Below are 16,267 nucleotides of genomic sequence, written 5' to 3' on the forward strand. Positions count from 1 at the left end.
CTGAAAGCCATAGTTTTCCAACAAAAGGAAAACTATGTACGTAGAGGCACGTAACCTGTTAGACTGCAGTCCAGATTTAGACACTGGCTTATTGGTCACTATAGGACGGATCTGTAACTGTGCAGTGGGGGATAAGGGCAAAGCCAAATTGGTTCTTTGCTCTGTACTCCGGAGGCACAAGGGGAATAATATCTTTGTGCCTCAAGGACTGCAATTAGGTGTATGGCACGGCCTCCTGGGAAACAAACATACAGCACGGAGAATTACAGCCAGCGTCTAGACAGGCAAATGGATCACTTACGAGCGAGAGGACATGGGGTGATGACAAGAAATGCACTGGTGACAAAACAGAATGGAATTGAACCAGCTCCCCAGCTGCTAAGCAGGGACAGGGTGGGGGGGGGGGGGGGGGGCTCGAGACGAGCAGGAGGAAAGAGGCCAATAAAACAGCACAAACAAGGAAAATGCCTGCTTTACTTAACAGCCTGGTATAATGCGGGAAATTCAACAGAGGCAAGAGCTATTCGCCTGTACTGCACCCATCAGGCATCCCCAGCAGACAGATGGCATATCCTCAAAGCCCTGGTCTCTGAAATACTGCATATCTCCAAGGCGGGGAAAGGAGGGAAAGGAACAAAAATAGCAACTCTTAGAAATCAAGACTTGGTCACAAGTTTAAAAAGGAAAAGAAATCAAACCACTTTTATAGCACAAACATGCCAATTCTCCCATCTTGCCGATCTGATAATGGCATTGGTGGAACTCATCCCCATGAAAAAAAGGAGAATAAAAGGAAAGCATATAACATTGATTTTTAGAAAACAAAACTAAAAAGAGGGTTCAGAGTAGAATCTGTGCTGATGCTTTGGCCAACAGTCCAGTGCCAGGTTACCTGGGGAGCAAACATGCTTGGAAACTTGGGTCAGGACTGAGGTTTCCATTCCATAAGCCGGATTTTCTCCTTTAGGATTGTTGAAAAAACAGATACTAATAGTTTCATACTGTATTTATTTAATAACTAAAATTCACAAATAAAAAGATACTTGCAAAGTCCTTTTTTTTGTTGTGTCATCCCTGTCTCCTCCACTTTACTGCTTTCAGACCCATATGCATAAAAAAAAAAAATGGGCTTGGATTTTTTTTTTAAACCTTTTTTTGAACTTATAACTGTTATATGATTGGTCAGTTGGAGCTGAAGCACCAATGGAGAAGATGCTTATGGAGATGAGGGTATATCCCCGCCTTCCCACCTTTTTTTTTTTTTTTTTTTTTTTTTTTGGGAGAACATCAGAGATGTACCAGTGTCAGGACTCCTCTGCTCCCATTTCCCCCACCCAGAACATTCCTTTTATTTTGTTTTCCTCTTTTATGAGACTGACTTGAGCCTCTTCCCCCTCCCCCCCCTTTCTGTCCATTCAAGACCATGTGGACGTTGGACATTGTTCATTTCTTACTCCGACAGGCCCATGTGCCATTATCAAGTAGGTCCTAGTACAGCTCGGCACTCGTTGTTATTGTATGGGCTTATTTTTTTCATTTCAGGTAGGTCTGTGTGTCATTTCAGAAGGCTTGCTTAATTCCTTTCACTTTTCTGGAGAGCTGTTGGATAAGGCTACTCATACTCCAGGAATTGTTTGTGATAGAACAGTAAGTACCTGGGGAGAGAGAAAAGAGAGTCAGTTTTATCAAAACCAACAACCAAAAATCACTTTTAAAATCCCCAAGTGGTTGTTTTATTCTGAGAAAGAGCCATGATTCTAGAGATAGTGTCTGTTGACCCCCAAGACAAACAAGCGCACAAAGTCACTTGTTTTAGTGTTTCCTACAGTGCCTCTGTTATATTTCTAGCCACCCTCCTTCATGTCCCTTTCTCGCAGATTCGGTCTTTTTAAAGAAATTATTTTTAACATTCACTTAAAAAAATTCTGAGTTCTAAATTCTCACCTTCCTTTTCCCATCCATTGAGGGAAGCAATATGATATTGAAGATTCAATCTTAAACTTCCAATTTCTTGTCTACAAGCTGGATAGCCCTAAGTTTTTTTCTTATATACCTGGAAATATTAGCTAACCAGTTTCTTTGTACTTGAACTTGGTGGAAAGAGGAAAAAAGATGTAACGGTGCTGATTTTTTTCTTCTCATATATATAGAATTTGCTTGAAATATTAATAATAAAAAATTGAGTACAAGAAATCCATTAAAAAAAAGCAAAAAACAAACCTACCTTCCATCTTAGAATCAATACTATGTACTGGTTCCAAGGCAGAAGAGCAGTAAGGGTTAGACAATGAATTAAGTGACTTGTCCAGGATCTCACAGTTCAGAAGTGTCTGAGGCCAGATTTGAACCTAGGCCCTCTCGTCTCTAGACCTGGCTCTCAATCCACTAAGCCACCCAGCTACACCCTCACTATCTTCTTTAAATTTATGCTAACTATGAAGGGGGGAATTACGAAAAATCATTTTCTGTGTGATTATAACATTCTAAAAACCAAATAATTTTCCCCCTAGTATTAATCAGAAAAAGGCAAGATTAGAGGTGGAGTTAGCTAACTCATTCTTGAGGAGGAAAACATTAGTGACATTTTTGAAATCACATAAAAAAATATGTTGCGAAGTTTGTTTGTTCCTTGAGTTCCCTATAATTTTTACAAATGTGGTATGGTTATGAATATCATATGCAAGATTTGAATTTAAGTGTTCTATACTTTATTGTCAATACTCTATCTGTTTTGCTGCCCTGATGATCTTACCACTGAGGCTAAAGATAAGGTTAAAGGCAGGTTAAAGGCAAGCTAGGTCACCAGGAGGTATGGCAAAGGGGGTTAACTGTCTTAGGAGCAGGATAAAACACTACCCACCCCTCCCCGCAGGAAAGCCGGTGTTTTCTGACTCAAATTCACTCTGCTGATGTTCACAGTGAGTAAGTCACATTTCTTGAAACATCTCTTAATTCTATGATTAAAATTTAAGGTAGAGATGGTGCCAAATATACCAAAATGCCTTCTTCAAGGCAATGGTGGCAAGAAATACCACAACGTGAGGAAGCCTCTTCCTTATCTAGTTCTTCATTGGGCTCTCTTTCTCACTTCTTACTGTTACTTACTGGTGCATAAAATATAATCTCAGATCTTTTGTTCTTTTTTTGGGGGGGGGGACACTCTCTTGGGGAGCTCTTCTGTTCCTATAGTTTCAGTTGTCTTTCCCAGAACTGCGACTCCACCCTCCTCCTCTGTCCCACATTCCTGACTTCTGGAGCTAGCAAAAGCTCCCCCTCCCCAGCACCCACTCCTTTTGGAACTCCATCTTTAGATATAGCCAGGACATCTCTTCCCCCTCTCCCCTTTCCTTTTTTTTCTCTGCCCTGCCCTGCCCAAACCTGAAACACGTCAAAAACCAAATATCCTAACTTCTTCCTATTTTTCCATCGCTTTCAATGAGTGGCACTGGATTCTCCCAGTTCTCTCATGACCTTAAAGTCTTTTTATGCATTTTCCTTTGTCTCCTCTATGTCATCATCACATTTTCAATCTTCCTCCATAATCTGGCTAGGTGGTGCCCCTTTTCTTCTTCGACTTTTGAGGATCAAAAACTATTTCATCCCTAACTGATAACAATCATCTCTTAGTGGGTCTCCCTACCCTCTGGTCTAGCCTACAAAATCTTCCTCAAATACTATTTTTATCCCATCAGTCCTCACTGTAGACTCAAGAATCTACAATGAATTCCAACACCTCTGCTTGTCTTCAAAGTCTTCTACTAACCTGCTGCTTCCTATGCTAACAAACTTATTCTTATTCTCCAATATAGACTTTTATTCCAGACCCAGCAAAATCTCTTTATGGAATGATTTTCAACACTTGTTCCTTCATTTGCCAGTCATTTATCTCATTTGAAATACCCCCTCCTCCCCTGTTCTTTCCATTAATTTATGTTCCTTCCTTGCATTAAAACCAAGTATCCGTAAAACTTATTTTGCCAAGGAAGCCTTCCATCCATCTTGTACCACTGAATGTCTTTTCAGTAAAGATGAACCCAGTAATTATATTTCTGTACTCTATGGGGGCCGGCATGGTTTTAGGCAATAACCATCCTCAACGCCAGGAAAACTGGGGATGGTCCTGCCTTTTCTACATACTGGCAGTGACCCAACTCCCTCAAGCTCTCTATATCCTTGGGAACTCTTTAAGACTAAGTCACACAGGAGGTGCTAACCGGCACTGGTAGAGAGAAATTCTTCATCTGGGAATTCCAAATACTAAAGGAAATCACAGGCCTATTCCTTATCCCTAATCCTGGCTTTAATATGCATTCATCTTTTGTATGCATACATGCATGCATGTAAGTTTGTACATATGTATGTACACATGTATGCTATTTATCTTCAACTGGCTTATAAGTAAGATCATGCTGCCTCTTTTTGATCTCCCTTCTCAATCTCTAAAGTATTTAATTTCATCTAATAACAGAGATAAATGTAGATTCTTATACTTCAGTTAAAAAAAAACTCTGCAAGGGGGCATCTAGGTGACTCAGTGGATAGAGACTGGCCTGGAGACAGGTTGGAATCTGGCCCCAAATATTTCCTAGCTGTGTGACCCTGGGCAAGTCACTTAACTCCAATGGCCTAGCCCTTACTGCTTTTCTGTCTTGGAACTGAAACTTATTATTGATTCTAAGACAGAAGGTAACAGTTTAAAAAACAAAACAAAACCCTGCAAGCACAGGATGCAAGCTAGAGAGCAGTTCATGAGAGAAAGATCTGGGTTTTTTAATCTTCCAAAGTGTAACTTGGTAAACAAACAAAACCTATACATCCAGAATAAGACAGCACATTGTCCTCTTCCTGGGTTAGACATATCTGTGGATCGTAGGCTCATTTCTGAGGGCCACGTTTAGGGAGAGCATTTGAGAAGATGGAGTACACCCATAGTGAGGGGTCTCAAACCCAGCCTAGAGGGTTGGGTGAAGGAACTGGCATGTTAGCCTGAAGAAAAGACTGGGTATGGGAAGAATTACTTTATTAGGACCTATGGCAGAACTGGAGGCAAAGGACAGAAATTGCGGTAAAGGAGATTTTGACTTTTATAGAAGGAAAGAACATTCAAAACTACAACAGGCTAATGAAGTATCTTATCAATGTGGATGGAAGAAGCTGCAATTTGGGGTAGAAATTGGATCATAATTTGTCAAGAAATGGGAGGGGAATTCCTGTTCAGATATGAGTTGGATTGGATTCATCATACAGTGAGTGGTTAATAGATGCTGACTATTTGCCCACTTTCCTTTTCTTGCTTAAGTGTGCCTTTGTCTCGTGAAATAAAGGGAAGGCTTTTGAACAAAGATTTTGGGGATTGAAACAAGCACTTTCTGACCTTAAACTTAAAGGACAGTAGTCTCTCTGTGTTAAGAACTTTTATTTAGAAAACCACTAGAGAAAGAAATGTGAAAAAATAAAGCAGCTCAGGGTCCTTGTGCATTCGTGTGTGGGCCTTGGGTTTAAAATCTTTTCACCACTTTCAAAAGGGAGAGTACAAGGATTTTTTGATTAATGTAGAAAACCTTGTAAAAATCCACTAGGGATGAAGCACAAAGTAAACTGAGTACAAACACCTGTTCCAAGCAGTAATTAAAGCAGGGAATCAATGTCCAATATGGCATTGACAATAAGCTCAGGAAAAATATGACCAATGCATTATCAAATTAAATTAGAATTGCTAAAAATATTTAAAGTAGTGAGCACTTCTACTTAGTTTTAGGAATAAGGCTTCATATGCTGAGTCAATGAAAACAAAGTTTCTGACAGGGGAGGGGCTTGCAAAGGAATCTACTGATTTTATTCACAATTTTGCTTTTAAACTAGTTTGTCGTAGGTAGGTGGGCAGTCATAGAACTATAAGCAAAGATAAAAAATTCAGGATATCTTGCATAGATTCACAGACTATTAGGACTTGAAAGGATATCAGAAATCAACCAGTCAGGGGCAGCTAGGTCCTATGTTCAAATCTGGCCTTGGATACTTCCTTCCTGGGACAAATCACTTAACCCTCATTTGCCTAGCCTTTGCCCTTCTGATCTAAGAGTTTTTACAAGGACGGAAAGTAAGGATTTAAAAAGACATAATAAAGAACATTAAAAAAAAAAGAAAGAAAGCATTCAGTCCCCTGATATACATTTAGAGCTGAGGAAACTTAGATCCAGAGAGGCTATATGATTTGCTCTTCTTAGAAGACTCTACTGTCTCCCCAAAGGTTAACAGACTGTACCTTGTGCTGCCATACTAAATGCATTTTTATTTGAAGAAATAAAAACAGATTCTATCCTCAAGTGCCTCTCTGAGTTTATTCCATCTTACTTAATGTAGATCTTTCTTATCTGAGGAAGATGGCTTGAAGTGGAATTAGTGACTTCTGACCCACACTGTGACTTAAAGCAATTCACAGAAGAGTTTTTGTCTGGCATTTCAGTTATTTTCTGTTATCATATCATATGAGCTCTTCTGTCCCCACAGATATCTAAAGGCATATACCCAATTCAGATTGGGCTTTCATTATTTTAGGAACCAAGAGGTAAATATTCCATGAGTTGGATAAAATGTGAAGCTGCTTTAAATCCAAAAGGACAAAGGGGGGGGGAGGGAGAAAGAGTTATCATATCTTTGTCATTTCCCTCAACCCCGTGTCCTAGACATACCCTTCACTGTCTAGAACATCCTTAATGCTAGCCTTAGTGATGATGGCATCATCACATTTGAACCACTGGTCCTTGTGTTGCCGAATGAAGCTGGTATAGTGCCCACTCTCCAAGGTTCCTTGGTGATTAACTACTGCAAACAAGGAATACCTAGTGGGGGAAAAACAAAATGTAATTAGCTAAACTCAGTATCAATAGAAACCCTACAATTTTTTTGGCAATTACAAACCTGTGTTTGTATAGAAACCTGCACATAAATAGGCTATCATATGGTCCTATAAATATTTAAAACCACAGGAATTACAAGTAGGTAGACAGAAAGCCATGGTGAAACAGCGTAAGGGAAAAAAAGACCCAAGCTTGGTGACGACTTCTTTATTGCCTGAGGCCAGCTAGTTGTATTTTGCATTCACATTAGAACAGGTGGCTTTACCTGTCTCATGTGAAATAAAAATTAATAGCAGTAATACTATAACCTCTTTTTCTTTCAAGGGATTCAAAATGTTCTCTCATTCATTTTCCTAATACCTACAGGAAGAAAAGGGAAAGCAAAGAGTGAAACCTTAAGGAATTAGAATTTTAGTTAGGCTTAAAAAAAAAATTTAAAAATCTCCATTGATGGAGTTGAAAATGGCAGCCAGGTTTTGGATTTTTCATTCCCATGTTCTCGCTACTAGGCTAGATCTCGATGTCTTCTACTTCTGTCAAACGACAATGAGAGAGATGCAGGACACAGAGCTTTAGAGCTAGAAGTGGTATTTAGAGAGTGACCAAAAGCAATGTACCAGTTAAGGGAAGCTCGGAAAAGGACCAATGCTACTACAGTAAGGCCAGGAATTTATCCTAGTAGAGCAGAGAGTGGATTCCTTACCCACACCACCCTCCTATCTTTAATGAAAGCAGTGGATCACATTACTTACTTATTATCATTGTTTAGACTATCCGTTGGCTGCTGGTACTGTCCATTCATTCTGCTCTCTTTACTGTAATACAAGATAGCACAATATGCAGAAGTTCAGTTTTACTTAAAATGGCAGTCTTATTTATTTTACCAACACTGTACCTCCTGGGGGACAGTCAGACAATTTGAGACTTAAAGCTTGAATGTGTATAGTTTACTGCTGTGAAGCGCTAATAAAATTAAGATACTTTATAACAGTAACAGTACTGCCCTCCTAGAAAAATGAATTAATGGTATTATTGATTTGCTCTGGCAGTCATGGATTCTTCTGCTTTGAAGCAGGAAGATAATGCTCATTGTTCATCAAAGGTCTCCGTATAGTACTGAGAGAGTGGACCATCAGATGCTGAGAGCATCAAGGAGTCGGACATATCCCAATATTTCTAACGTACAAGAGAGGATATGCTGGTGGTTGGTGTCTTGTGGAGAATAAATCTCAAGTGGCCTTTGGTAAATGATGAGGGGAGGGGAAAAACCCTGAAGCAGCAACATAAATTATGTTGCGTACTTCTAGAGTTTTCTAACTTTACACTGCTGGGTCAATTGCACCGTCAGAATTACATGATTTATATGGTCATGTGTGTGACCTTTCCCAATTTCCAGGGGGTAATGACCTAAGAAGAGTACGGAAGTATTTGTTCTTTACCTAGCAATCAAAGATTTTTATAAAGAAGTTTTACATTAGCCTATATCAGTAGAGAAATAAGAGTATCAGGAAAATTTAAAACATCAGTCCTTTAACACATGGGTAAGCACTATTTCTACCACTCAAGCCCTATATGAAGGCCTGATTATGGCACAATGGTGTTTCTGGAATGCTGAAGGCTATGCTATGACAGCAGGAGTTGACATTAAATTGGAAGTTCAAGTAAAGCCAGTGATGGATGGTGCCACCTACTGTATCTAAAGACTAGCCTAGTTAAGGCCAAAGAGCTGCTCCCCACAGGGTCAGCCACCAGGGGAAGGGGTGATGGTCTGTAGTAGTGAACTCTACCCATCCAATCAATGAAATAAGAACTATTATAAATTTTTGAATTAAGTGCTATTCAGAGAAGTAAATACCAAGCAGCTGAAAACAGTATACAAACACTATTTTCCTCTTCTTAAATATTTAAACTCTATCATCACTATATCAAGGTAGTCCTATAGTCTGTGTCACCGCTGTCATTCAAGAATAAATATGATCCCTCCTAATGACCTATTTAGACTTGCATTCAGAACAATATGGCCACTAAGGAGAGTCTAGGATTTTTAAGGACTGTTATACCTGGAGGCCATAAATGGTGTCATGTCCAGCTCCAAGGGGAAGGAGACATACGTAGTGATCTTTCGCCTCAGTTTGGCTGAGTGTTCAAACCGCTACAGAAAAAAAAGAGGAGGAACAAAGACTTTTTCAGGCAGCCTATAAGTAATCTCCATAAGGATTACTAGGATGACAACACTGTAGATCAGTCACTTAAACTCACTGAGTCTTAGTTTCCCAATCTGTACAATGTGGTTAATGTGACTTACCTAATAAGGTTTTGGTGGAGAGAATACACTGAAAACTGGAGTATAAATGCAAACTATTTTCCTATATGCCTTTTATAGGAGCATTTTTTGTTAATTGCTTATAAGTTAGATTAGGAGACTGCATATCAACTTCCTTCTTCTAATGTTAACCATGGCTCAGAATGATAGTTACAAGGTAAGAGAAACCCAGCTGACTTGGCAGGCACAGCTTAACAACAAAACTGGGAAACGTAAAATATGCAAACAAAAGGGGACCTGAAAATGACAAACCTTTGGTGATGAGAAACATTACTTCTTTTGATAGCCACACAGTTCAACTGAGGCAAGAAATTCCTCTGACTTGATTTTACAAACAAAAGAAGGAAAATAAGGATTTCATAGATGAATTATAAATCTATAAATAGAGAACTGGGGGCACAGCCTATATCCTAAACAAATGAAAATCACCCAAATGAAAGATAAGCTGAAGACAAATTTTCTCTAAAATGGAGTTTCCATTTAAAGAAGGAACTCACAAAGTTTATGTCCTAGTCACATGCCTAGTTAATTATCCTTTGTTTGCACCGTCATAAAATTCTCTCAGCAAAAGACATGAAAGTAATGAATGTAAGTTATCACCTTTGGTTTCTATAGCAACACTCATCTCACATGTTCATTCATTATTAAAATATACCCTCAGTAATGGATCCTAGGAGAAAGGGGAAAATCCAGTCCACAGGAAAAACGGATATGGTCAACATTTGTTTGGCAAACTTACTTTGAGATGAAAACAGGCCACAATGGGTAATTTCTTCATAGTGAGTTGTTTGGTGGATTCCTGGTAGCTATGGCAACCACTACATTTGATTTTGGCACTGCTTCCTAAGTGCTCTGGCCTTGTAAACCTGGAAGGTTTGGGGGTGAGGACAAAGCAAGTTATTTGTTCTGACTTTTGATGGTATACTTTTAAAATAACTATCTCTACCTATTTAGCTGTATCCATCATCCAAAAGACAACTCAGATGTCACCTTCTCCAAGAAGATTTCCCTGATGTTTTTAACTGGAAATGATATAGTTGTCTGCTTTGTATTTTATTTGTACTCTCCTGAAACACTCATCACACTGCCTTATATTATAGGCATACTCGGCCCCACCTCCAATAAGGCTGCCAGGAACATCACCTTATAATTACATTGTTGACACATTCTAGCTAAACCCCATTACAACACTGTTCAATGCTTGAATAATGAAGCCAACTATCCAATATCTCACTTAACATTTTGTTTTTATGGAACATAATAGCAGGCAATTAAGGACATATGCCAGTATAGCTATTTGCATACATATTTCATTTCTCCTTTTAGATTTAAAGCTTTTTGAGGGCTTAAAATTATGTCTGGTTTATCTTTGTACCCTGTAACAGCCAATATAGTGTTTCCACAGAGCAGGCACTCGATAAATGTTTATTGAACCAAATCAGTACATTATAAAGGAAAGGAAGGTAAATTCTTTTTCTTCTTTCTTTGCCCTCTATCCCTTTTTCTTTAAAGTCCAAGGGGGCTTGGAGATCAGGAGATGAAACCTATTCCCCTTCTTCAAGAGTAGAATGGTGGGAGCTATGGGTGGTAGAGAGTGTGGCAAATGCAGTCTGAGGCAACCATTTTGTCCAATGGTTTTCCTTTGTTACAAGGGAGGTTTCAGTGGGGCAGGGTATATTGGAAAATGAGTATGGTGTCAATAAAGCTTAATGCATTTAGGGAAAAGAGCACACTGTGAGTTAAAAAATATGTTGCATGATAATACAATCAAAACATTGTGTTAGAAGCAAAGGAATAAAGAAGTTTTTCTTTAGGGGGTCCTTAAAACTGCTCTACCAACACAATTTAAAACTAAAAAAAAACATGATTTTCTTGCACCTTAAGCAATATGCCAGGGGGTTTATAGCTGATCTAATTCATCTGAATAATGAACCTACTAGCTCCTCACACTGTCACTAATCTAGTTCAGGTCCTCATTATTGTTCATCAGAACTGTGGCCTACTAACTGGTCTCCCTAATAATCAAACAAATCCATAATAATTTATTAAGTAATTACTATGTGTCAGGCACTATGATAAACATAGCAGAAACCCAAAGAGGCAAAAGATAGTCTATGCCCTTGAAGAGCTCACACTCTAATGGGGAAGGTTACATGTAAACAACTATAAAGAAACAAGCTTTATACAACATTATTAGGAAATAACTTAATAGAGGGAAGGCACTAGACTTAAAGAGAAAAAGCTGGGAAAGGCTTCAATAAAAGATGGGAATCCCTACCTCTAACATTAACTTTCTCCAATCTGTCCTTCACATAGAAGCCAAAATAACATTTCTAATGTATATCCTGATCATGCCATTGCCTTAATTAAAAATCTTTGGGGACTCCTAAAGATACAAGGCTAAAATATGAACTCCTCAAGGATTTTCATGATCTGGGTCCAATGTACATTTCTAACCTTGTTTTCCCCCACTACTCCTTTCATGCAAACTATAATTTAGGCAAACAAGACTATTTGTGAGCCATTTCTCAAACTCACCCTGCTTTCTCCTGCTTCATGCTTTGAATATATTCTTACTTACTCTTAGACCTTTCTCTTCCTTCAAGGTGGAGCTAAGGTGCCATCTCTTCTTTGAAGCCTTTATTTATCTCCTTTGCCCTTATCAGAATCTACCTTGTAACATAATTGTCATTTGTGTGTGGCTTATATGCCCAGGATTTATAAACTCTTTTTGAGTTCAGAGACCTCAAAATTGTTCATATTTTTTATTTCTAGCACCTACACAGGGCCTTGCACATTGCAGGCTCTATAATCTGGCCGTGGGCTCTAACAGAGCTCAGGCACCTGGAATACACTGACTTATGTTGAGGCAGTGCCATTTTCTAAAGGGTTCTAAATGTGAATTAGTTAAGAAAAAAAGTTTCTATGAGAGAGAGTAAATAAAGCAGAATCAAGATAATAAACATTGACCATAACTATAGATAACAACAAAACTGGAGAAAATATACAGAAGAAAAATTGTTTAAACAGGCCATTTGTTACTATTTTATTAAAGTTAATACATTCTTGCATAACATTAGTTCATTCAAATAGCTATTAACAGGATTTTTGGTTTCATGCTATGATAGTACCTATGAATACACCCCCCTGCCCTGCACCCACTAAATTTATGAGGCTTTTTTTCCTTAAGAAGAAAAACCTCTTGGAATTGAAAGCTTGGGGTGTCCAATGTGTGCTAAACCTTCACCTAGTCACCATGTAGATGTTTCTCATAAGAGGATTTCTGAATGGTTTAATAGAGGATAGATTATAAAGGAAGAGGAAATCCTTGAAATAAGTACACTACAAATTGAACACCCACTTCACGGTATACCATCTTCCTGTTTTCTGAACCACAAAGAAAAAAAAGCCAAATTATGAAGAGGCTTTCAAGGGCCAGTAACTCTTCTACGCACAAGTTCAACCTTTCTGAAAAACAACACTTGGTGATCTTACAATCCAGGTTGAGAGGATGGGCTTGAATTAACCTCAAACTTAAATGCATGTGCTACATTCCTATTATATTTACTCTCTGAGACATCTTCCTTTAGCAGTCATTTAACTTTCTCATGATTCCATAAAACTGTAATTTGAACACATATCAATATAGTACAAATTTCTCAGGGGCCAAAAGACTTATTTCTGCCTTTAAATATAGAGTCTTTAATTTGAGCAGCTTCTCACATCAGTTTTCTTCCTATTGATTTTTAAAGTGCCTTAAGCCAATGCTTAGTTTCGTTGAAAATTCATTTTGTGGGGCAGCTGGGTGGCTCAGTGGTTTGAGAGCCAGGCCTAGAGATGGGAGGTCCTGGATTCTAATCTGGCCTCAGATACTTCCTAGCTGTGTGACCCTAGGCAAGTCACTTGGCCTCCAATGCCTAGTCCTTACCACTCTTCTGCCTTGGAACCAATACACAGTATTGATTCCAACATGGAAGGTAAGGGTTAAAAAAAGAAAGAAAGAAAGAAAATTCATTTTGCCTTTTTTGCTTAGAGATTCACTTTTGCCTTCACCTGCCACAAACTCCCATGAACACAAATTAACTTGTGGGTGATTAAAAAATTTCCTTGCCTTTTGCTATAACAAGCCATTTCCCCTTAATTTCCCTTTCTCCACTGAGCCCATTTGCTTGTAAAATGAAAAATATTTAAGCAAAATCTACAGACTCAGGCATGGGCCACAATGGAGAATCATACTGAATTCCAAGTATAAGGCCCCACCTCTCTATAGAGTTGGCAGATGTGTTTCAACATTTCTTCTTGGATTTCTAAATCATTTCAATAAATCAGAATTCAACTACTATACAGTTTAGCTTTTTAGCTATAGTAACTGTTTATTGTTTTTTCCTGATTTTGCTTACGTCACATTAGTTCAGAAGAGTCTTCCCATGTCTGTTTCTTATAAGGCAATGATATTCCATTTCATTTACATGCCATAATTAGCTCAGTAATTCCTTAGTTATTTCTAGTTTTTTTGTCTTTGAGTTCCTTGGGTGGGGGTTTATATGTCTAGCAGTGGAGTCAAAGGATATGAATAGTTTGGTGACTTTTCTCATGTAATTCCAAATTATGCTTTAAAATGGTTAGACCAGGGGGTAGCTAGGTAGCTCAGTGGACTGAGAGCCAGGCCTAGAGACAGGAGGTCCTAGATTCAAATCTAGTCTCAGACACTAGTTGTGTGATTCTAAGCAAGTCACTTACCCGCCCTCCCCTCTCACTTCCCAAAACATAAGCATAACTATAAGGAGTTTTGCCCAGCATCTTAAGAATATAATGAATGTTTACTTATCTTAAATCAGGTGTGTCACACTGTAATTTAGCTTTCTTTTCATGGTACTTAGGACAGCATCCATATACAATTAGATAATATTTGTTAAAGATAGTGAAACCCTTTGATTATTTTAACATCATAGGGGACTTAGCATTAGGTGAAAACCTTAGATTTTCACCATTAAAATAACATATCTGTCTCTTATACATATTTTATATGTATTTATAACAATGAGATTGATGCTTTTGTTTCAAAAGTATATTTTTAGGGGCAGCTGGGTAGCTCAGTGGATTGAGAGCCAGGCCTAGAGACGGGAGGTCCTAGGTTCAAATCCGGCCTCAGACACTTCCCAGCTGTGTGACCCTGGGCAAGTCACTTGATTCCCATTGCCTACCCTTACCACTCTTCTACCTATGAGTCAATACACAGAAATTAAGGGTTTAAAATTAAAAAAAAAAAAAAAAGTATATGTGTAGCTCTGATGACAATTAAGTGAGATAAAGGCTTTTTTATATAATGTATTTCACATATATGCATAAAGTGAGATGGAAAACTACTCTACCTATAAATAGGGAGAAAAATCTCTCCTAAGAATCTAACTTGAATCAACTAAAGAGGAGATTCAGATGATTATTTTTTATCCTTCCTCACTGCATCAATGTTATAGTGCAAGACTGATTCTAAGACTACATTGCATCCCTATCTAATAAACCCCAGTGGTTTCCTATCACTTTCAGGATCAAATGTAAAATCCTCTATTTGGCTTTTAAAGCCCTTTGTCGCCTGGTCTCCTCCTACTTTTCAGTCTTCTTATACCTTTCTTAGCCCTACATACTGTGCTAGGGATCTAATGACACTGGCCCTACTGCTCCTTGAACAAGACATTCTATCTTCCTACTTAGCACCATTTTCACTGACTGCATAAATGCCTGGAATTCTCTTTCCTCATCTCTCTCTCTTGGCATCCTTGCCTTCCTTCAGGAACCAGCTAAAATCCTACCTTCTGGAAAAAGCCTTTCTTGATCCTTAAAAACAAACAAAAACAAACACACACATAATCTCTCCCCACCAAAAAATATCCCCTTACCTTCTGTCATTGAATCAGTTCCAAAGCAGAAGAGTGGTAAGGGCTAGGCAATGGGGGTTTAAATGATTTGCCCCAGGTCACACAGCTAGGAAGTGTCTAAGGCAGATTTGAATCTAGGACCTCTTATTTCAGACCTGGCTCTCCATCTAACGAGCCACTTAGCTGCCCTTTCCTGATCCCTTTTAATGCTAGTGATTTCCCTCTTTAAGATTATTTCCAAATTATCCTGCATTTTTTTGAGTATATTGTTGTTTGCATGTTGTCTTCTCCATTACACTATGAGCTCCCTGAGAACAAGGAGGGCTTCTTTGTATTCTTCAAGATGAATACAGTGCCCAGAACACATTAACGGCCTATTAAATGCTTGCTGACCTGACTTATGGATAAATAATATACTTAAATACACAGTATAGCGGCTATTTGAGATGTACCTGTCAGCATACCATAGTGTTAGTTAAGAATGGAATAAATCTTTCAAACATTTCTGGTAACTTCAATTTGTTCATTTGTCTCACTGCCAGTTCTACATTTTAAAGTGAATCTCGCTGTGAAACCACAAACCATAAGTCCTAGAGAAGACTAGTCATTTTCCACTTATCTGCAAAAGGGCTGAGTAATACTAAGGTAGGGGTGGTGGAGCCCCCCCTAAACTGAGCAACAGTGAAAGAATGTATTTTCTGCAGCTTGATACAGTTTCTGGTTCTCTTTAGGGTTGGCTGGGGAAGGCTAGTTAAAAGTCTACAAGGGCAGGACATTTTGTGATCCAGGAAAGGGGCTACAGAGAATACAATCCCCTTCCTTTGGAATATATCCACCATATTTGCATATTGGCAATCAAGTTCCATCCCTGGGAGCAAATATTCAATCATTCTTTTCCTATTGGGCCTGTACTGGCCAATAAAAGAGAATAACATGAGTGAGTCCTGGTTTGACCGAGTCTTAGTTTTTGACAGAGAAAAGGAAAAGTCACTTTAAGAAGGTGTTTCTAAAAGCATAGACCCAGTTTCATACCTTCGCAAGCAGTCTGTGAGTGTGGTGGTTCCGGATACATGACTTTCCCCATTTACCACGCTGCCATCACTCCCTGGACTAAGTGGCCAGAATGGAGTTGAAGAACCAGGCAAGTCTAAACTGATGTCCCAGAATGGGTCTATCGTTGTAGAAACGCCACTATACGGGGAACATGA

At 38.7% G+C, this 16,267-nt stretch overlaps 1 protein-coding gene across 2 annotated transcripts in view; it reads right to left on the reverse strand.

Annotated features, from left to right (window-relative positions):
* Positions 1 to 991: 991 nt before the first annotated feature.
* Positions 992 to 16,267, reverse strand: part of USP22 (ubiquitin specific peptidase 22) — a 160,628-nt gene continuing 145,352 nt past the window's right edge. For both annotated transcript variants that reach the window (XM_044659829.1, XM_044659824.1), the window contains 6 exons: positions 16,092 to 16,250; positions 9,923 to 10,049; positions 8,921 to 9,012; positions 7,613 to 7,675; positions 6,693 to 6,842; positions 992 to 1,655 (listed from right to left, as the gene is read on the reverse strand). In XM_044659829.1, the coding sequence (XP_044515764.1) occupies positions 1,613 to 1,655; positions 6,693 to 6,842; positions 7,613 to 7,675; positions 8,921 to 9,012; positions 9,923 to 10,049; positions 16,092 to 16,250 (634 nt within the window). In that variant the 3' untranslated portion in view covers positions 992 to 1,612. The remainder of the gene's footprint in view (positions 1,656 to 6,692; positions 6,843 to 7,612; positions 7,676 to 8,920; positions 9,013 to 9,922; positions 10,050 to 16,091; positions 16,251 to 16,267) is intronic.

The sequence above is a fragment of the Gracilinanus agilis genome, chromosome 1 (assembly GCF_016433145.1).
Source record: "Gracilinanus agilis isolate LMUSP501 chromosome 1, AgileGrace, whole genome shotgun sequence".
In the NCBI taxonomy this organism is placed as follows: Eukaryota; Metazoa; Chordata; class Mammalia; order Didelphimorphia; family Didelphidae; genus Gracilinanus; species Gracilinanus agilis.